Source organism: Pezoporus wallicus, unplaced genomic scaffold (assembly GCF_028554395.1).
Source record: "Pezoporus wallicus isolate ANWC-B61680 ecotype Strahan unplaced genomic scaffold, APGP_CSIRO_Pwel_v1 contig_5069, whole genome shotgun sequence".
NCBI classification, from domain to species: Eukaryota; Metazoa; Chordata; class Aves; order Psittaciformes; family Psittacidae; genus Pezoporus; species Pezoporus wallicus.
In genome coordinates, this window is record NW_026642361.1 from 7543018 (window position 1) to 7566312 (window position 23295).

The following is a 23295-nucleotide window of genomic DNA, read 5'->3' on the forward strand; positions in this document are numbered from 1 at the left end:
TGTCAAAAACTAGAGGTCTCTATGCATAGAGAGTCAGACCTGAAATTACATATCTAGAAGTGAGAAAGCAGCTGCTTTTTTCACCTTATTAACCACGAAGGCAAATAACAGGGGTTTGTCCAACTTTAGGGATGCAGCACAAGTGCCCTACTCTGTCCAGCCCCAAATCCAGCATCCACATAGCAGGGACAAACCCAGGCTCTTTCATGGCTGTTTGAAGATAAGCGAGCAAGCAAGATGAGAGCTGTCACAATGTTTTATATAGGAATTGTACTTTCAACAGGAAGGTATCAACCTTTGGAAGATCACCCTAAGAAGTGGCAGGTTCTCATAAGCAGTCGATCCAAGCAAATGCTTTGGTTATTACTCAGCATTTCATACTGTGGTGGCAAAACAACAGAACAAGCTCTTCAGTGCCAGAGCACCATAAGCAACAGTAATATTTTTATTCTGTAGTCTTTATCATAGGCAATTAAGTAGAATAAAATGTGACAGTGTTGGAGCCTATAGCTGAACTAGATGATACAGCAAACAAGAAGCTACAGAAAGAACAGTAAAATAAGCACGGGAAACGGCACTTTCCTCTGGCCACCTTTTCCAATTGCTTTCCCACTGCAGAGTGAGACGTCAAACTTTTAAAAATAAAGTTGATCCATAGGTTCTCCAAATGGACTATTGAGCAAGGCCTGGCAGGAAGGCTATTAAGAATCCACACTGTGACGTGAATATAAATGGATGCAAATATTGTCCTTGTTTGCACCAGTGCGCTACCGCGCTGCCCTCAGGCTAGCTGCTCTGTAGCAGCCTTTCCTAACACCAATGGGTTTCAGAAAAGGTATACCAGCAATAAGTGTTTTTATTTTTACTTAAACCTGCCATAGGTTTTTGTATTAAAAACTGAACTCGTCTTGGTTAGTCATTGGCTCTGTGTATCCATTCCATCAGTCAGGGTTTGCTGCCAGCGCTGTGGTGATGAGAGTCTCTGATGCTGGGACTCGCTGTGTAGAGATTTCATATTATAAACAATGAATTTTTAATCAGGTAGATTTGTTGCCTGACACCTGAAGGAAAGCTCCAGCCCTGCTTTCCCTGTCTAGATGGGCTGACTTCTCCTTTTTCTTGCCTTCTGAACAGCTGGTGTTCGGTACTCGGTTTAATTCCTTGCTGTCCCCTGTACATAAAGTGCTGTCAGCTGAAAATTAACAGCTCACTGGGTGAAACAGTAACCTTGAGAGTTAGTCCTCCTGCATGTGTCCAAACACTACATCATCCGTAGTCAGAGGAGATGCTGAGATTGTATTTTGACTGGGGACGGATTTTAACATTCACTGGGTAATCTCATTGGTTTTGAAGTTCTGCACATACAACTCGGTCACAGATTGAAGGTTGTTTGAATCAGTTCGAAGAGAAAAATGCTCATCGATGCTTGATTTGTCAGAGAGCAAAGCTGGGTACTTGGGGCTTGTTGTGAAGATTTTAGCGCTGCTATCACCTGTTGAGGGCAGGAGTCAGGACACAGGCTCCACAACTATGGGCTGCATCAGGAGCATCCAGGGTGATGTTAAATGCCTGGATGAACTTTCCAGCAGCAGGGTAACAGGTTGCTACCTGCTTTTACAGGCCCTTTCTTGACCCATGACCAAGGGGCAGGCTTACTTGTGGCCTGTCGCTGATCACCCACCTGAAGGCAGTTTGTACAGCCCATGGCAAGCATGCCTCCTCCTTTGTTGTGTACCTCAAGGCTGGACAGCCCCTTGGTGGTGTCTGTTACCCCTGACATGAATGGGCTCACACATCCCCGTTCCTCACAGAAGTCTAGCAGTGGTCCTTGTGATGTTCATTGTGGAGCTGCCTCGCACTATCTTCCGTGAGAGTGCCTTTTTGAATAGCAAATATATATATATATATATATATATATATATATATATATATATATATATATAACAAAATGCCTTTTTAAAACAACACTGTGATGCCTGTCAGAAAGCAGACTGGTCTTCAAAGAGAGATAGAGCTGGCTGGTAGAAACACACCTAGGGGCAGAGGAACAACCAAACCTGCCCTTTCGTCCAAAAGCAGAACTGTAGGGGAAGCTGAAAAGTTTCCACAGAATGACATCCATGCCTGCAGCAGGCCAACCAGCTCTGGATGCTTGTCTTCCCTTCTCTTTCCTTCCCTTCGCTCCTCATCAGGACTGTTTCACAGGTGATGCAGGATGGTGCAGTGGTGAAAATCACTTCACTGGATTGCTTGTTAAGCCAGAGGGAGCTCAAAAAAGTGGTTTTGCAGAAAAGTATTTTGTCAGTTTCAGCAGGAAAACTGTGATGTATCCCCACATGCAGTATAGGCATGTTAAGACCAAAGGAATATGAAATGCAAACAATAAAGCAAAGTCTAGGAAAATAGTATACAATCTCAGTTAGTGCTGCTAATTCTAGAGTGGGATGAATCAGTAATATTAAAAACTATGTTTGATGTGCTTTAACATTACATTAAAAATATAAAGTTCAACTCAACAGTAAAGTGGTTTTAAGAGGTAAACCTACCAAAGTAATGCAAACCGCAATTCCAAAACAAGCCATGCAGCTGCATTTCTTCTGGTCTTTTAAACTTACTAGAAGCTTTCACATTTGTGGAAATGAAAGCAGAGAGGAGAGAAATGAGAATAGCTATACGATTTTATTTCTCATACCATAGGAAAATCCTGCTAAGCATTTAGTCTGTCAGCTCAGGCTAGCTGCTTAGCCCAGTCTGCATGCTTTACCAGAATTCAACTTCTCGAGCATAATTTTTAAGCAGTGGTGAAGTTTGAAAAACACAATGAGGGGAATGGCAATTGAAAACTAAGCACACTGGCTTTAATAGAAGCAGTTGTTATATTTAGGCTCTTAAAAGAACTGTCTAGCTACCTCATGTTTAGGATGACAACTGTGCATTTAGAAGCTCAAGTGTGACAGACAGCAATCAAATTTTCTTTTTGTTTTCAAGTCAACATTCAGCCATGGAAGTACTTTCAATCACAAGTTACAGGGAATGAATTAAAAAAACCAAACCCTAAAATATGTCCCTACTAGGTGACAAGTATCTTTGAAACAACATTATTTAGAAACTGAACACCCTTCTTCAATAGACATGGCCACCTATGAGCCATGCAGGACAGAGCTGACTGCCCCATAGATCTTCCATTTCCAGTGCTGTTAAGGTTGTGCCAAAGGTAGTTTCTGGTCTCTTTAGGGCCAACAACAGAGCCCCTCAGCACTTTGCACACAATTTTGCACATGACTACAATACAGCAGTTCTTATTTTGGGTACCTTCTCAGTATTTTTTTCATTAAAAACTGTAAAATTGAAATGTAAAAGTACAAAAAAACACTGTTTCAGGGATAGAGAGGATTTCAGACATAGCCAACAGCAAAGTGATATGATTATACCTCTTTGTGCCGTATAGATGTGCGTCCGTGAAGGAGTGGTGCGGCCAGTCATGAATCCTGACACATGCAGGCGACACTTGAACAGAGTCAGTCACGTGCAGAAGTTCTCATCCATGTGAGTACCTGCAGGCTTCCCTGGATTACTTGGGTCTTCAATTAGATTAATCAAGCCCATGAAGGTTTTCACATGCTTAAGTATTTATGGCACCACGTACTAAGGCAGAGGAGGTTGCCCTGGGTGGTTTTTTGTTTGCTCGTTTTTAAACGCCCAGGTGTAGTGTCCTTACTGCCTTCTTCCATGACCCCGGTCATGATTTTCCCTACAAGCTGGGTGGCTTAAGTAATACTATTAAAATAATTGCAAGTGCTTTCTGCAGTATTGGGGGATAATCAAGTGGGTGAAACCCACTGTAACCCTGAAAATTCAGGGTAGTGGACTGCCAGAGAAAGTAGAACTAACTACTCAATAAACAAATACACAGTAAGGAGCAGTAACTATGAGAAGTGTGTTAATCACACCGGAAACAGAAATACTTCTACTTGTTTCCAAGAACACCGAGGTTACTACTGAGAACTTACCTCACATGTTGTCATACAACGCTGTAATTATGAGTAAAGGACCCACCTCAAATAAATGTATTCTTAAAATAGCATTTTGTTTTCTCCCCTTAATAGCTTTAGTGAAATGTAAAAACATAACTAAGCCTCAGACCTTAACTGACAGTGTTGAGAATCTGCAGGTCAATTCAGCTGCCATGTGTATAAATGTGTGTAAGGCCTGAGGTTTTCTTCCTCTCAGAAAATAAAGGCAGTATGGGTTTTCTTTCCTTTTTTTTTATTACTGTGGTATCAGCTAAGAAGTGTTTCCCATTTTACACCTGGTTTTCTGTTTAAACCTCTCTCCTGCTCCAACCCAGAGTGTAACATGAAACTAAGTCACATATTTTAAAGCCTCCATATATGCATATTTAATTGACAAACGAGAGCCAGAGTGTTCTTCCCCTTAGAAGGAGCAAGTCCCCAGCTCCTTGCTCACAGGTGGGAAGTTTGCTAAAATCAAGCATCTTGCATTTTGGATGTAGCATGAAGCTGAATACAATTGTATCATCAAAGTAACCTTTTGGAGAACTTAAATTCCAAACTCCAGCTTTCTAAAGTACCATAGGCATTTAGTAGTGTAAGTTACATGAAAAAGGGCACCTTATCTTGCTCCATTTACCGTATCTGTTGTTCATTTCCATGAGATCGGTTATGCAGATGAAAAATTACACTAAAAACCCCTAAGCCCATATAGGAAGAAATAATCACATTTGATTTGAAGATGTAAACATCATTTTAGGAATCCTTAAAAATAAAACAAACAAAAAAAAAGCAAAGATCATGATGGACCTTTGACAGTAAGAAGTGTAAAATTAATTGTGGAGTGAGCAAGATGCTTTTAGAAAATTATCGTGTTTAAAATGTATAGATTTGTTTGAACAGTCAAATAAATGTTTGTATCTGCTCTAAGAGAAAAGGAGAAAAAAATGGAGGAGGAAAAGGCAGGAGAATTAGAAAAGAAGAAAAAAAGGAATAGGAAAAAGAAAAAAAAAAGACAAATAGAAAAAGCCACCATCTTTTTCAGCTCTTTTAGCCATCACCTCAATTATAACCATCCTCTCCTTTCAAGTTCTGAAAGCAGCTGGCTTTATAAAAGCCCCATAATCAATAGGCTTACATTTTTATGTCTCTCACTAAAATAGATATAAAAAAGTTTAAAATTTAAAATTGCAATATAGCTGATACAGTCACAGCAATGCCATTAATGGTCCAGTTTCCAAGTGTAACTCAATACATGCCAATAAGCTGGTTTGGCACTATACAGAAAACCAGGTCAAAACCTAAAAAATAAACCCCCACAATTCATTAACTTGATTTGTGTTAGTCATTTCTTTGAAGTGGTTTGCACCACTAGCAGCATGTGGCAGTAACATCAAGGAAACTATCCAAATGGCTCAGGTTTTAATTCCTCCCTTCTAGAGAATAGTTACAATTTTCAGAATCAGTATATATTCATGTTTGTTTCCATCTGGAGGCTCAAGTAGTAGTGATCATCAAATGAAATGTATTTCTGGGTTAAGTGGGAAAATACCAACCTGGAATTAAGCTACGATCAGCTCTAACCTAAGTTTCTTCTAAATGTTCCTTCTGTGATGAATTCTTGAAACATCTTTATCATTTGAGATGTTCCCCACCCGCCTTTCTAAAACTGATTTGCTATCTGCTGTTATAGAGAGAGGATCTGAAATCAAGGTTAACCAAACTTTTTGGCTGGAATACAGAACTCTCATAAATTTACTTGTCAGCAGCAAAAAGACTCTTCAAGTGTCTTAACCACTGTACAGCTTGATAGTTTTAATGCTTCAACTTTTGGGTTTTTTTCCATTTTTCATTGTTGAAGAAATAATTTCACAATCTCAAATCAAAGTCAACACTGCAGTGAGGAGAGCTTTTCTACTTTATTACAAAGAGAAGAAGCCTTTATGTGGTCAGAAAATACAAGATTGATCTTTTTTTTTTTTTTTCTCTTCCTATGAAACGCTGCTGTTCAAACAGCCAGAGTGAATTGTCTCAGTTCACTTCTTTAAGTCCCATCACATTCACTTGGGTATGGATGTCCTTGGCTGCTGAAAATCTGGCCCTTTAGTGCACAGGGCGACAAAGAAGTCCCCTGACCAGCAGTTCCAGAATGTCCCGTTTTCATATATTGCATCCATGCACACCTCCTAAAAATGAGGTACAGCAGGGCAAACATTTTCCAAAATAGATGTCATATATATAATATATACACATTCGTACATACATACCTTTATTCATGTGATGTCCAAAAATTTAAAAAAAATGTACACATTTATTACAAAATCGTAACAAAGACTGGACAGTGTTTTGCTCATTCTGGAAAGATGAAGCTCAGTAATACACAACTCTGGAAACTAACCAGAGACTGTGGCAATATCTTTCTTCTAAACAGTCAGATATTCTTGCATTAAGCTTGGCGAAAACTGCCTTTCGAAAACAGAAGGGGAAGTAAAATGAAGGAAGCAAACCTTGCTCATCTTTCCAAATGAAATACGAGAAGGATCTTCACATAAAAATGCACAAACATTTTTTATTACCAATAGTGCTACAATGAACAATGCAAATTTTGTTGTCTAATTTTTTGTCTTTTTCTTTTTTTTTGTTTTTACATTTTGGAAAACTAAGTGGTAAACTTTTGTCAGTGTACTCGCTTGTCTTTACAGACCCAAGCTTGTCTGCTGGCAAAAAATAAAACAAAAACAAAAATTCAGACCCTGCTCAAACTAAAGAAAAACAATTACAAATTTAGTTGTTGGGCAGCACATAAGTAGTAAGGCAGGACCTCAAATGGTGACCCTTCGCATGAGCCAATTGCCAGATCCTCAAGGAATTAAAACCAGGATGCCTGAGCCACATCAGTTCTGCAGTTACGTTGAGTATTGTGCTGAGACAGCCATACCCCAAGAAAAGGGAAGTCTTTAGAAGGCTTGCTGAGCAGGGTTGTAGTTGAAGGTTGATGGCAGATGAGGCCTTTCTTCTAATTTGTCATATTCCAGATGGAACTCCTACAATTAAAATAAAAAGACACAACCAAATCAAACAACCAGTCACTTAGCTGGTGAGACCTGGTCTTTCTACCAGACACACTTGAAAAGCACAAACACACAAGAGGTCAAGTCCTAACTTACCTTAAGGTAGAAACACATGATTTGGCTGTCTCAGATTCAATACTTTAAGCAGGAAGAAGTCGATATCCTAAGCCATCCTACTCACAATATGCAAGTTCTCCTACTCTTTTCCATGCTACATTATTCTCAAAACACTAGTTATGATCTCAAACAATTGTATATATGTACACAGAAAAAACAAATACACAATCGCGGCATGAGCTGAACTATGAATAGAAGCTTCTGTCTTTCAACATATCAGATGTAAAGAAGACCTGAAGTTTGGGACTATTTTGTGGCATACTATCAGACCCAACTGTAAGTCAAACTAGCTAGGTTTCTCCTTGGGAAACACTATCTAAAATGCTAGAGACAAAGTACTGAGATCTACTTAAGCTAGAATTTAACAAAATATTCCGCCACATTTCATACTCTGATACGATGCTTCCGACTCACCCAAGAGCTACATTCTGAGCAAACTGCTCCTGTATCACACTTGGCCAAGACCTTACATGAGAAATTTTCTGTGTTTCATGAACAGCTAGAATAAAAGCCTTTGCCCACGTACTTGGATGACACACAAGCTACCACTTCGTAAATAAGCAGGTTTACTGTCTCACCAGCACAATCACCTAACTTTTGTTTGAGGTCGTCTGGTTTGTGCAATTTTAAATCATTTAAGTGATCCAGTAGGAATTCCTACTCTTGACTACAGCAGCTACTATAAAGTGGTTCGTAATCACCCTCAATGCCTAAATGCATCCCAATTTTTACAGTGAAAAGAGCAGCCTCCATCCCTGTGACCTTAACTCATGCACACAACCCTAATTAGTGCACTTTGGCCTTTTGTGCTTGTTTCTCCATTCATGCAAGAACATACAATGACTTGCTGAAATCTTGTATTTCTCAGATAGTTTCAGCAGTTTAACTGTCTCATCCCCATTTCATCTTCATTCAAGTAACAGAGTAAGCAGAAGTTTCAGAATCGTCCTTCAAGGGTACTTCTTGGTAATTCAACAACAGCTACCTCAGGCATGCACATTATTTTGCCTAACTCAGTTGAGAACCTCAGCAGAACATCGTATGCATCTGCAAAGCAAGATTACCTATTTCTACATAGAGATTCACACTAAGAGTAGTGAATAGACTATTTAAGAAGTCCCTAAAGTGATTTAACAGTGAAATATTCCAGTTTTGCAGGTAGCCAAAGCAAATTAAAGACAAAGTCAATGCAAGACCCAAAATACAATCTAGGAAATCCAATTCTCAGACCATTCTTCACTAAGGCAAAACAAAGCCCATCTAGCATCAAGAGAACATTGAACATGGTAAGGAAACAAAGTAGGGGAAATGCTAAGCATTCAGTAAGTCTGTATTCCTCAGAGAATACTGTCTCTAAACCTGGAAAGACCTAACAAAACCCTGTGAGGTTACAGCCATCTGCACAGAAGTGCTGCACATCTGCTTCTATCCTTGTTCCTCACTCTCTACTCTAACCAAGAGGTATTTTAGGTAGTTGGCAGTTTTTTGGGTGTGTTCTTTTATATCAGTGGTGGGCTTGTCTGTCTTGTTTGTTTGGGCTTCTTTAGGTCATACATAGAAGTGCTTTTGGCATTCCTAATTAACACTGTGTGCCAGTTGGTGTATGCTCCCTTTCTGTGCAGATACACATACACGTGCAAATACTGAAGAGATGCTGGTTTAGGCTGGGTGCATCTTCACCAATTCTGAAGTCATTTTATGACTGAAAAAAATACCACTAAAACTCCTCTCCCATTCATGACCTTCAAAGTTTCCATTCTGCACATAATCATGGAAGGATCCGCAGATTGCTATCAACCTATGTTCAGTTTCAATCAGTTACCTGGACCTCCCCGTGCTGTGAAATGCCTTCAAAATTATCCATGGAAAACAGCTATTTAAACTGCTGAGATAGTATCAGTAGCCTAAAAAGGGCCTTCCAAACCTGAGGTGGTTGTGTGCCTCTCTTAGCAGTAGTAGCTGTGAACAAGGTGTGTATCTGAATAAAATGTTTAGGAGCTTGGGTAGCTCTTGTGTGTCACAAACTGGAAGCTCCACATTTAGAAGAAGGAAGAGGATTCCCTACCAAGTTTCCTTTACATGGGAGTTCATACTTCAAACTTTCATTGATTTTTAAAATAAAAGGGCTTAAACCAGCCTGATTTTGATTTGCATCCCAGTAAACAGCAATGCTCAAATCCAATATCCAGTAGTGTACGAGGACACCTCAAGTTGTATGTGACAATACCAATAAAAGAACTCATTGACTAAATATTTTTGAAGACTAAAAGGCAATTATTTATTACATATAGAAAATACTTATATTAGAGATATAGTTTACTGTTTTGCTTTTGATTCCAGTGGCCACTGTGATTTAGGATGTGAACAGTACCACCGATATTTTTTAATATAAATAGATAAAAATAAAATGTAAAAAAAAACCCAAAGAAGTGACATTTATTCATTGACAAATATCTGTTAAATTGTTTTATTTTCTACATGGAAGTAATTTTTGAAAATTAAATACCTTTTATTAAGCAAGAATAGTGATTACTAAATGTGCGTGGAAACTCAGGGCACACATGTGACACTAAATGAACTGCTCTATGCAAAGAAATCCATCACTTCTCATGTCACTCTGAAAACTGATTTTGATGGTAAAGTTACATCAGCCTGCACATGTAGAAATAATAAGAGGCAAGAATACTAGAGATAGAACAGAACTGCTTAAGATGATCCACAGCATTACTAGAGCTAAACAAAACAAAAAATTACCAGAACAGAAAGTGTCCTGGGGACAAAATATTCTGGACTGTGTAAAGTTCACCAAAGGAGATGGTAGAAATCCCACGGCTAGCTCAAAAATTCCAAATGGAACCAAAAGAAGCAGCATTTATGTTGTCTTAAAGATAGATGCAAAGACCCAGATTTAAATTATGGGCCAAATTAAAATGCTATGGCACATCTCTATTAGAAGAACAGATTTAACATTCTAGCTATTATGAAAGTATGTCAATGAATATTGATCTTAGAAGGAAAAGGAGTAATTTAATATAGGCAACAACCATTACAAGCAAATAAACGCTTCTCTCGCATAAAGAATTCCATGTTTTGTAACTATAAAAATCAAAGTAAAAGGGTTTTATATTCTTGTTCCTTAAGCAGGATTAATTCCCGTTACTTTTCAAAGGAGAAATTCCAGACAGATTATTTCAGGCAATTTAAATCAGGATTTCAGTAAACATGCAATTGTAGAAAGCATTTCTGGCATCATATCAACTTCCCTTCCTCTGTCATGTCTCCTCAACAGCAGCAAAATACATAGCCCGATCCTCAGTGAAAAACCAAAGTGTCTTTAACCACACTGTACTTTCCACATGCCCTAGGATGAAAAACCACATATCTGTAATCAGCATTTTCCTGCATTTTGTTTTGCATTTAAGGTGAATTTTACATTTACTGACATTCATATTTTGTCCACTATTTACTACCATGTAATGTATCAACATAGAATTAATCTGATTTTATTTCCTAACAGTTTAGGAACTCTCATTACTCAGCTGTTACACTGCATCTCCTTCTTCACTCTATTATCAATTACAAATATAAAAATAGAGCTGACAGCTTAATAGAAAAGGTTAATTATTTAATGTTTTCTTGAAGTCACTCTGTCTACTGGGCTTTGTTAAAACCAATCTAGGAGAGCATCAAGAAATCTGCTAGATCATGCCTGGTGTATGTTTTTACAAATATAGTCTTAAAGTTTATTCATATTATCTGAAGTAAAAAGTCGTATTTCAGTACCTATTGAAATGCAGTATAATTTAAAACAGGTACAATAAATACGTAAGCTCATAATGCATCATGTCTGCAAAGCACAACACATTAAGATATGTGCTGCACTACATTTGAGCATATACACGAGAACAGATCAGTTTATACAGTACTGTGAAAAACAACTGAATTTACACATGTAAGAGACAGCAATTTAACGGAAATAATTCTTGTCTGACTGCTTCAAGAAAGGACTAATGAAACTGTTTAGCACAAATTACTACTGCAGCCTTCTAAGGAACTGATATTCTCAGCATTCGGTAATAATGAAACAGTTATAGTAAGAGACTGCAATTTACCAGAAGACTTTTTCTCACAGCTTCTTATATTTTGAACTTCCTGAAACATTAACACTTGAGCATTTGTCTGATAAAATTACTTGGCCAAACTTTGCTTTGCTTTCATGCAACATGGAGTTATGAAATACTGCCACTCTTGTTATGGTTAAGCCTGTGTTAGTCTTCCTCCAAGGAAATATCAACTCTGGAAATTAGTATTGGAGGTAACAACATTCCTTTTCAAAGCCAAGATCACACCAGGTATACATCTTATTTATCAAACATGGAAAGGTCACAGAAAGATTTCTAGCAAGTGATTCATTTCCCATGTAACAAAATAGCAATTTTTCCCCAAATCCACCTCTAGCTGCCTGCTGTATTCTGCATCAAACTAAAATTACATACAAATTGAAATAAAAAAATATTAAAAAAATACTCCAGTTCCAATTTTTACATTAAGAAATACACAAACCTAAATTATCTCTTTGTATGGACATCAGGAAGGGGGGAAATCATGTTCCCTGTTAATTTATTGCTGTAGGTGAAAAACTTCAGGGAATACTGTCCCTCTCCTTACTAGTTATCAACTGCTTCTTAATGTTGGGACAATTAATTACAGGATGCAAAGTAAAAAGAAGAGAAACTGTGTAGATCTTGGGCAAAAGCATCCGGAGAATAGTAGTGGCTCACCTCTCACATGCATCTCTCTCACCACAGTATTTTCAGGAATGCCTAATAGGTGAAGCCAGCTCTACTCTTTAAGAGGAAGGATGTAGTGTGCTAACTGGCAACCCAAGTACTGGATGCCGAATTTCAGGACAGCACTCAAGACCCAAATAGAGATAATACTGTCTTCAAAAGTAATGTTTAAGCACCAAGTAGTAACTTCATACATCTACTATAGGTAGAAAAAAAGGAGACATACTAAGGTGTTACTATCCTTATACAATGGGCACCACTTCTTCCTAGTAAAAGGAATGTCTTTCCATAAAGGGTAAAGAGTCAATTCCACTGATATATGAACCTACATAAGGCTCTTATTGCTCATAAATAAATAGAACATATTCAGTTGACTCCAAAGAAGAAATCTGTCCTTTCAAAAGGTACTTATTTCCCCTTTGATTATCTTACGTAATAATAAGGTAGCTTTAAACAGTGTCTTGGGAAACCTAAGGAAGTATACCAAGCAACAAATTAAAACTTTCCTTCTGTTTCGGGTTTGGTTTTTTTTTGTTGTTTTTTTTTTTTCCCCGAGGGGAGTAATGCTTTTGCTTAGAAGTTTTGGAATTACCTAGGGTTTATGAAAAGCCATACAAGTCAGGCTTGCCATTAAAAACTTCAGTTACAAAATCTTGGTTCTTATGGTCACAAAGGCAGAAGAGGCAATGAGTTACACCAGCAAATGGATTGAATAATCTCCCGTATCACTTGGGCCAACTAAAATGTTCATTTCTGAGGGGAGCTGGCACAGACTAAGCAAACTTACTGGGGGAGAGGGGAAGAAAGAAAAAAAGAGTATTATATCCAGTTAATCTCTAGATGACAGCAAATCTCAATATACAGAGGGGAGAACACGAAATTTTATTCCCTTTAATTTAAAGCTGATGTTTAAAAACACATCAACAGACATGTAACTATTTAATGCAATATTTCACAATCTGTGCTGGTAGGTTCAAGCAACAAGCACATAGATGCAACTTGCTCACAGACGTAAAATGCCTATTCAGGAAAAAAAAATCATGAATTTGGCTCCAGCTGACAAGATTTCTGCTTAAACTAAATATGTAAGGATGTGGAACCACAAAACATAGTTTTGACATGCTGGAATCACATCTGTAAGTGCAAGGCTTCAAGATTAATCTGGTCTGATCTGTTTAGTGGTTTTATAGAGAAAAGCAGCAGTGTGATACTCCTGTCACCTACAGGAGTGACCTATATGGAAGTTCTATGTTCCTCTTTCACTGATGAATCCAACATGTCAGCTAAAACTTGAAACAAAACCATGCCACGTCCGTAAGATCTTATGTAGCTAACTTAAACGGGGAATAAGATTCTTGACAAATTGTTTAACTCAAACAGACTCTAGGTAGGTGAAATCTTATATGTATATGTGTATTACATGAATGTATCTCTTTTCAGCTCTAGCTGAAGCTGAAGGCATCACTTTGTCCAGCAGCTAATTTCAGAAGAACACACCTCTTGCCAGTTAGTGAACTTTAACACCCCTGATGTACTCGGACAGTGTTCTGGCACTAGAAAAATCTTTGCTTTAGCAGGGAAAAATAATCACAATCCAGCCAGCAAAAGCCATTGTATGATATGGTCTTAAAGGCTGAAAGCTAGAATTGGAAGTTGGATGGTCTTAGAAGTTGGAAGATACTGGAAATTAATTATTTTTGGGGGTGGTGGAGTAAATGAAGAGCAATGCTATACATTTCTTCAGCTAACAACTAAAAGGTGATCATTACTGACAGTATTTACAGACAGAAAGGAACAAGATTATGAAAAGTTTGAAGGGAAGACTTGGCCTCTTGGCTTAGAATCAGAAAACAAGTATCATGAAAACATGACTCCTCCCTAAAAGAAGTGATTTATTTCAAAATACTCTGATGTTTAAACAACAGAGCACAGAAGTTTTGCATTATGCTCAAGGAAAGTACCTGAAAAACAATAATAATACTCATCCTACCCCCAATTTTTAATTCCAAAGTGAGATATGCTGGCTCCCTACTTAATTTTATAAAGCAAAATAATGAAATACTCGCAAGCACAAGTTCTAAAAGAACGCTTTTCATTCTGTAATTCTGTACTTGGAAAAAAAAAAAAGCAGCAGCTTTTCACTGTAACAAAACTCATAATAAAAGTTCTAATTCCTTGTAAGTCCCAAAGAAGACTGGAAACCGAGAGACAGCTCCTCCTTTCCCACAAGCAAGTCAATGTTTTACGATGTCTTTATTCCCTCACACATCAGAAATTAAGATAGCGAACTTAAACTACAGAAGGTTAAAATGGTTGAGATTTGGGGGTGGGGGTAGGGTTGTGGGGGAGAAGAGGTTGAGTTTTACTTTTGTTTTTCTAAAAACACATGGTTGACATACTTAAGAAATCTGCACAAGGGGAAAGAGATACCTTAGCTACTTTCCTCCAGTTAAGACAGTCAAAGAAGTAATATGTTCCCCTCTCGTACGTATTGGTTTTCATTGTTGGCTCCATGCCGGGTGCCCTGGTGATCCATACTCGTTCTTCTTTGTGGTATCTCCAATCCCGGTTAAATCTTTAATTTTCAGTAAGAAGGAAAAATAATTTTTAGTGTTAGTTATCTGAATGTGACTTAATAAACAAAAATTTTAAGGGTTTCAATTAAAATTGTACAATATATTAAAAGCAAAACTATATTTTTAAGACACTGTGATCTCATACCTTTTCCGTAGAATTATTACACCTCAAACTAATCACATAGGAAACTTTAAGAAGTCTGGTAGGTTCAAGCAACAAACTCATACGATTATTTCCTGGTTTTTGTTTTGTTCAAGACAGTTACATTACATGCTCAGTAATGACTGGCACCTGCCGCTTTTTCACAGCACTTCGTAATAACGCAAAGTTCACAAGACAGGCTTTCGATTTCCACTATACGTGTGAAAAAAAATGGTACAAAATTGAACCAAGGTTGGAGGAGGTTTTAAAAAAAAAATAAATTTCCAGCTTTAGATTGACTAAGCTTCTGTTTTCGGTTTCTGAATTGTTGGGTTTGGGGTTTTTTTACATCTACTACATTACTGCAATAGATTAAATCATAAAAGACTGACAAAATAGTTTGAACGTACAGCTCTACTGCTGCTAATAGCTGTAATACATCTCCTCCATTCATGTAATAGAGATAAAACAGGAGATCTTCTCCATATCGGCCAAGTTTTATTGCAGCCAGCTGCAAAAGATTGAAGAAAATGAGGATGAAAAATCACAACAGATAAATGTTTTAAGACATACTATCCCACTTAAATAACACAAGGATATATCCAGAATGTGCTTCCATGCTAAATGTGTTGCAAATGATACTCTAATATAACAAGAATAATAATTATTAAACCAATCCAGTTTTCTTCAATTTTATAGTTAACCTGTACAACTTGAAGGATACAATAGAAAAATAAACAGAAGTAATGAACTGGCAAGACAGAATTTTCTGCCTTTGTGTATCCTCAGCTACTTTTTATTTAACAAAACAACCAACAAGAGTTACTTGTATTTTCCCACTTCAAAATCTATTAAGTAACATTACAAAAATCTTTTACAGTATTTCTCAATGATCACTCTTACAGACCGGCAACAGTTGAAAGGAAACGTATCTATCAAAAAAATCCCAATTCATGTAGATATGGAATGCAACAGATAAATGTGAGAATACCTTGAACCACAGTTCTGACCTCATCTCTATAGAAATATCTTGATTTAATATGGCATTTGAATATTACAGTATATGGGTTGTAAGAAACTTTTGCTAACCATGCCCATTCTCAGTTTTGTCTTCCCTTTTTTTAAGGTGGAATGGGTGCATGATGCATCCAACTAACCGGTTAATGCACCAATGTCCCCCAAACAACTGAGGACAACCTGCACTGATTTTGAACATTAACTATCTAAAAGAAAATCTAGAAAATTACTATAATAAATTAATAAAAAATACACACATACACACATACTCACCTTATCCCTAATGTGAATGTTAGTTAAGTATTCAGATGGAACATGGAAGTCTAAAAAAGAATCGGAATTGATGAAACTATTAAGACATGTAAATGAATAGAATTTGCAAATATTGATATTGAATGAAATAGTTATTTCTCTGTTACCTATGTCTTGAGGTCGACAAGGTGATGAGGCCCAGGGTGATGCAAATTTGGGATAAAGATTTCTGAAAAAGAGAAGCACAAGCTTAGCAAAGTTAAAAAAAAACAACCAAACCAACCAACCACAAAAACTCCATAACCATCCATACAAGCCTAAAAAACCACCAAAATCACTAGCTGGGGAGAGAAGGAAAGAGAAAAGGAAATTTGCAACCCGCTTGCCTATAACAGTTACATTTATTCATTTTCTTTTTAATATGCAGAGTAAGACTGCATTTAAAGTGTCATGGGAATATACAGGGTTAAGATTTCCTTTTTCATCTATCATTCTTTCAACTTGGGTGCCAGGGATCCCAACCTTCCAGGGATACAATTTTACACAGGGTTTCAATTTGCATAGGAACAGCTGCCACAAGCTTGCTGGGTTCTGATTTATTAGCCTAGCATTTAAAAGGGAAGGAAAAGCTTATACTGCCAGATTTTACTTTTCTTTTAAGCTAACCAGTAAAGATTTTACTCTTCTTCTAAATTTCAGTGTCGACAAATAAATCGAATCTTGGCACAGCATGAACATAAGCTTATTAAGATTTAACATTTTTCTTTCATATAGTTTTTGCTACTATATTTTTAAAAAGGAGCCATTAGTTTAATAAAGACAAAATTATGAACCTTCCAACTCTACTGCAGTGACTGAAGTACCAAGGAATTAGTTTTCTAATTAATAGGTAAAGAACTGAAAAAAAGGATTGAGCAAAGCCTACTTTTGGCAGATTAATACAGCCTGCTTTTAATTATCCATGATAGCACACTATTACGGCAAGTTTTTTAAATGAAACTTGAGTATGGTACACCTTATCAAATCTTTGCTTCCTTCTTGTCAAAGACCTAATAATGACTATAAAAATACTGGAAACCTATTAAGTCACCTCAGCAACCAACTCCCAGCTGAGCTATATAGGCCAAAGGCTACACTGATCAAGTGGTGTCCATCTCACTTCAGAGCAATTAATCTTACTGTTGGCAAAAACTTCTGCTTTAGAGCCTGAAGGAAGACTCTGGTGGCAAAAATCTGCAGATGTTGAGAAAAGAATGAAACTGTTCCTTCTACTGAAAGCATGGATGAGCGCTATCCCAAGAAGAGGAGTGTCATGTGTGCCCTCAGAAGTCTGGCTTCCTAGGGCAAAGAATCCAGGATTTTACAGAGATAATGCAATTAAAAAAAATGAAGCGTTTGTGCACAGTGCTCCCTCTACAATACAAATAAAACTGAAGTACTTCAACATTTTTCAAGGAAGCACTGGACAGCCTACAGTCTTTTTGATGAACATTTCAGAAAGCTTCAGAACCTGGACAAACAGCTACATGATCTCTAAAGAATTAACCGAAGTAATGCCATCTTCTTCATTTTTATGTAGCAGTTTAAGCTATCCTAAGGAATAAAAGGCATATTTCTTTACAAAGATACAGGACTATAAAGCAATACATAATCATTTCTTCAACAGCCAAAATAAATCTTAACCTACCTGCATAGAAAATCTATATAAAACCAGGAGTTATAGGGGTTAAAATTCAAATCATTAGAGCTACATACAGAATTCTAAAATTTTGTTTTTAAGAAGCACATTTATTGTGCTGAATGTTTAAGTCAGACAGGTACTTCTATCATCAGAAGCAGCTCACAAGGCAGAAAATTCTGGCTTTCCACCTGTGAAATGCTTTTACTTTTCCAAATGAAAATTCATAAAGCAAGCAAAGGATGTTTAACATAAGGCAAGATGGCAAGCCAGACACTGAGGACTGCACAAGCTGTCTGAAAAGCTTTTCTGTAGCATAAAGTAAAAACAACTTTATGATACCGAACTGTCTGCATTAAATGTTAACTCCATCCCCTCCATCCAAGACCCTAATTACCCTATTTAGAGTTATTAAATATTAATTAAAAATCCAGCTATTTACAGGACAGCTGCTGAAGAAAAGCAGCAAGCAGCATGCCAGGTACATATACCATCCATGTATAAACACATACTAATAATTTGGATGCTGTCTGTAATTCAGAAGGTGCATAACACAGCTACAAGTTATCACAGCAAAGTATGTTTAGCATTCCTCTGCAGTGAGGTGCTACATAAACCTATGAGATTGTATGCAGACTTTCTAATAGATGTGTTAAGTTTAAGCTTTATGTTAGTCATTAAAACTAATGAATAGCATTTAATAAAATACCAAAAATATTATCATTACTACTATTTTGCATACCAACACCTGAAGAAAGTAGCTGTATAACCAAACAATGTAACTGGATTCCACATGCGCTAGGAACAACTGAAGAATTCAGATACAGATGTACCTGAAATTATTTTAGTGAGCAAAGGCATTCTACTTTCAGCTGATCAGCTCAAACTAAGTTTCAGCAATCTGTACTAAGAACAGTAAATTACTTAAGTATTGTGTAGATCCAGGAGACCAGTCTCCCTGTCACTGCTGTAAGCTATGGGACTACCAAGGAGAAGCAGCAACCCGAGGCCAGCATAACTGTTCTTTATGCATTCTTTTTATGTTGTGCGAGAACTGATGGGAGTGGGGAAACTACTGGATTCAACAGAGAAGTGACCTGCAAGACTAACACTATATGTGAAGAAGATACTGTGTTAATGTAACACATTCTACAAATAAATACAGACAACTAACTTAAAAACTATTTCAAAACAATCACCCTAAGTGCCAGTGGCATACCAATTTGACCAAGTTTTGATGTAAGCTCTACGGGAAGAATTTCTGGAAGTGAAAATTTCTAAAAGTTTACATCTCTAGAAAGAAATACATACTTTAATGCCAATTACTTCAAGTCAGAAAAATTAGGAACCATTTTTCCCCTGCTTTCCCTTTCAGCTTCATCTCTACATTCAGCAATCTTTCCTGATTGTATGAAACTCCATGTAAATTTGTGAAACATGGAAACTGTGCATGTGTACACTGTTTGGTCTTTCGTTTGTTAATATTTTATGTACAAACCTTAAGATACATGTACTATTTTGTCAATAAAGCTAACATTATGTGAAAATCTGCTAACAGAATGATGGGAAATTATCAGCTGAAAGTCAAGAGTACCAGATATTATATTTGTCTCGCAATTACAGTCACCCAGAAGACACCCGTTTTGTCCAAAATGACCTAGGTTCCTTCTGCAACTAGCAGAGAAAGAGACACCCTGGGCTAGTGACTCATTTCACCTATCTTAAGCACTTACCATTAGTGCAGTCAATAATTGCTTTCCTCCCTACTGCCTCTACAGGAAGCCTAGATGACTAAACTTCAGTGAGCTGAATGACTAAAAGTTAACTATAAAACTACATTTTCATTTAAATTACTATTTGGTGCAGATGCTCTATTCATTATTACACTAACATAAATCAAATTTACCTCAAGGAATATTATTATTTGAAAAATAATGTATACATGAAATTTATTAAAAACTCAGTGTCAATTCCATGAACAAAGTTCTAAAGAAGTTATGAGAACAAGCAAAGCCACTAGGTTTATTGAAAGCTCACATAACAAGATCTCAGTATGCCTTGAAGCACAATTCTTTTGTTTATGAAAATTTTATTTTACTGTCATTACATTTTCAAATCTTATTGGCAAAATATCTTGTGGTTTGATAGTCATGTGAGCCTATTGTGAATGACAGCATAATAAAAATAAAACTGAAAATAGTATTAAAAAGCAGCAACTTACTCAGTCGAGTTGAGATTGAGACCTAGTGTTGTTAAATCACTTCCTAATGCAAGATGTACCATTCCTGGATCTGTCTCTGCTGCCCTGATGAATGTTAACAAGCCGATCATTCCAAACTGGTCCGTCACCATCCCTTGAGGAATGTTGGTAACCCGACCTGGGCAAAAAGAACAAATTAATTTTATCCTTTCAAGAAGTGGAGGAATCAACAAGGTGATCTAAATGACTGTCAAAACTTTGCAAGAAGAAAAAGTGGAATGACACATACCATCAGGTAACACCTGGATCCCTTTTTTCTGCTGGTTGTTGTTTTGCGTAGTTGAACTTTTGTCTCCAGGAAACTTGGGCCCATCTGTGCTGGATGATGTTTTGCCTGATGTACTCAAATTCTGATAAAAATGATTTGCAGAGTTGGTATGATGGAAACAAGCCAAAATGGAGAAATCTGTTGACCATATCTTTCAGTCAAGCACTCCAAACCAGTATGTCAAGTCACTCAGTAAATTAGGCACTAAAATGGAACCAAGCTGAAGCTCTTAAGTTTTTCTGACAAACCTTATGTAGTATTTACCACTTTCTAAAGTATACCTGTCATACAGTAGTAACTATTAAGGAGCCAACAGCTTACAGTATTAAAGGGTAAAAAATATTTTACACCTCAGCTTGAATACACAATGGATTTCCCAAGTGCCTGTGACCAGACGATATTTTGGACTCATCACATCATAAATTTTTCACCATAGTTTTGCTCCCACATAACACTCCATGACATACCAAAAAAGAGTAACTCAAGCCAATTTTAGGTGCAAGAAACATACAGTTGGCACATCTGCAACCATCAAGAAAGAGATGTAAATAGTATGTCTGTCAAGAAAACTGTGATTGTGTTCCAAGAGCCCAATCTTCCGTAATTATTCTTTCTTACTCTTTACTATTCTTTAAAACAAGTCTGCAGTAACCCAGTGTCATCACATTTACTCCCTCCTCCCTTACTGTATTCAGTATATATATATATAGATAGTTGTATATGAAATGCTGCTTATGCAAAATTTCTCACTAATTCTGGGGGTAAATTTGAAAATCTTACAGCACAAATATAGTCAGTGCTCACTTTAAAATATAATCATCAAAAGTAATACGCACACCCAAAAGAAGAATAAGGCGTACTTACGGATTTATTGTCATCATTACTCGATGTTGGGTCTTTGTAGCTGGAGCCTGGTAATGCTGGAAAATCTTCATTGTGTATTGAAAAGTCCTGGGACTGCTCACTTGCTGGTTTTGTTACCATTCCAACTATCATCAAAATGAAAGCAGGAATAACATGAAATGACTGCTAAGTAAAGAATTTTCTGCTGTTGATCTTGCTTACTGTCCATGTGCAAACTGTACAGCAGAAACAGCTTTCAAAACCAAAACAAAACAAAAAAAAACCAAACCACCAAAACTCAAGTAAACCAAAACAAAGCATATTCATTTAAAACATCCACACATATTAGACTAAAGCCTCTTATTTAAGTGTGAGCTAAGAAACACTCTGGGTTAAATTCATAGACACATCCACTGCTTTAAGAATGAAGCCCAGTACTTTTACCAGGAACAGCACCTGTTTTGCATGTCTAAACAATCAAATAATCTTTACAGGCATTATTCAAGCAGTATTTAAGTAAATCCACTGATGAAGGAAGGGTCTACTGCTTTTACGATTGTTAACACAATTTTCCTCCATCCCCTAATTGCATGAAGAGTTTCTTAGCATAATCTCTTCAGAAGCACATATTCTTAAAGGAATTGCCATCCATTGCAACAGAACATATCACCAATGAAATACTTGCCTGTGACATAAGAACGACTCCTACTTTCAGTTCAGTATGAAAACTGAAAGCATTTAGCCTGCAACTCTCAGTGCTCTGACCCTAATTTAAAAAAAGTAGGCCAGTCACATTGGAACATGGATTCCAACTACTGAAAAGCAACCTTTTTTTTTTTAAATGCCAGTTAAAAAACCCCAAAACTAAACCAAACCCCCCAACCAACCAACACCAAGGAAAAGCCCCCTACACTATGCACCCATGGGCAAATACTCTGCTGTGAGACAGAAAAGTATTACAGTGATTTGTTTGCAAACAACATTGCATTAGATGAAGAGAAAACAGAAGGACATCTAGGGCCTGTTTTTCAAAGATTCTTAACAGCTGTGTAGGATCTAAACTAGTTCAGTAGATTACTTATTACTGTAGTATTCTGAAATTAGGGATAAAAGTTCCTTTATTTAAGAAAAAAAAAACCCAGCCACTGAGTTAATCTGGTTTCTGCTGTTCACCCTTTTCACCCAGGGTTATTCCCATTTCTTCCACTGGATGAATTAAAATTGATAATGAAATAACTGTGTTGCACACTCTCTATCTAAAAGCTATCTGAAGTCTAATTTTCGAAGAAAGTACGTCTCTGCCCAGTTTCAAACTTTCTTCAACTTTTTGTTCCTGAAGACAGTGTCTAGTGCACCTCATATCCCCATTGCTTGATTGTTTCTACAAACATAACCATCCCCTGCATTAAGCAGATGCTCAAGATAATTCTTCAGACAGAGAAGTTTCTTTCCTGGTTCACCACACCTTTGTGCAAACAGCTACTCCAGCACCAAAATGGGGAAACTGTTTAAGCACAGGAGCAATTACTGATTATTTTTTTTATGCAGCAGTGCTGCTGAATGTTGAACACCAGGTCCATGCTGGAACTGAATCCGTGTGGATCTCCTTCCTATCTTCTATCAGTTTTTTATGTAATGGCTTTTTCACAGACAGACAAGCTCTCGTATAAACCACAAGCCATACTAGCTCTCCACTCTCAGTGTAACTTCTCAGTCTGGGGTAGTGACTTTCCACTGTGTGTAGCACTTCATTTTAACTCATTCAGCTCTTTCTCACCACCACCTTAAGCAGAGAGCCCTGGTTATGTCCAATCCGTGAGGTTACTTCCTCTTGATAATGCAGCATCTATTATTTCTCTCCCATTAAAGTTGGAGATATCTTTGGAAAAAACTACCTTTTTATAGTCAGAAAACACTGCGTTACTTTTTCTTGGAAGTTTTACAAGTATCACAAAAATAACTTTCAGTAATAAAAGCAACTTTTTAGAGTAGCTGATGCAACATGCATGACAAAATCTACAAAAGCAGTAACAATAAAAAAGTATTGTGGCTCAGGCTAAGCTTACCTGGTATTTTTCAAGACCCACCTTAAAGATTTTCCTTTTATTATTTTTTTAATCTGTTCAGCAGTAATTATATAAGACACAGACTTGGAATCTGACTGGGAACACTTCATTCTTACACATTATTTTTTGAAATCTGAGGTTCATCATAAGAGTGACAGTGAATACTACAGCAAGTACTACCCATAAATGAGACAATACACTGTAT

At 37.0% G+C, this 23295-nt stretch overlaps 1 protein-coding gene across 7 annotated transcripts in view; it reads right to left on the reverse strand.

The window, feature by feature from the left end:
* Positions 1–5910: 5910 nt before the first annotated feature.
* CNOT2 (CCR4-NOT transcription complex subunit 2) overlaps positions 5911–23295 on the reverse strand; it is a 91372-nt gene continuing 73987 nt past the window's right edge. For all 7 annotated transcript variants that reach the window (XM_057429551.1, XM_057429550.1, XM_057429553.1 and 4 more), the window contains 8 exons: positions 21046–21170; positions 20143–20263; positions 19875–20031; positions 16143–16204; positions 15997–16046; positions 15117–15217; positions 14419–14563; positions 5911–7054 (listed from right to left, as the gene is read on the reverse strand). In XM_057429551.1, the coding sequence (XP_057285534.1) occupies positions 6968–7054; positions 14419–14563; positions 15117–15217; positions 15997–16046; positions 16143–16204; positions 19875–20031; positions 20143–20263; positions 21046–21170 (848 nt within the window). In that variant the 3' untranslated portion in view covers positions 5911–6967. The remainder of the gene's footprint in view (positions 7055–14418; positions 14564–15116; positions 15218–15996; positions 16047–16142; positions 16205–19874; positions 20032–20142; positions 20264–21045; positions 21171–23295) is intronic.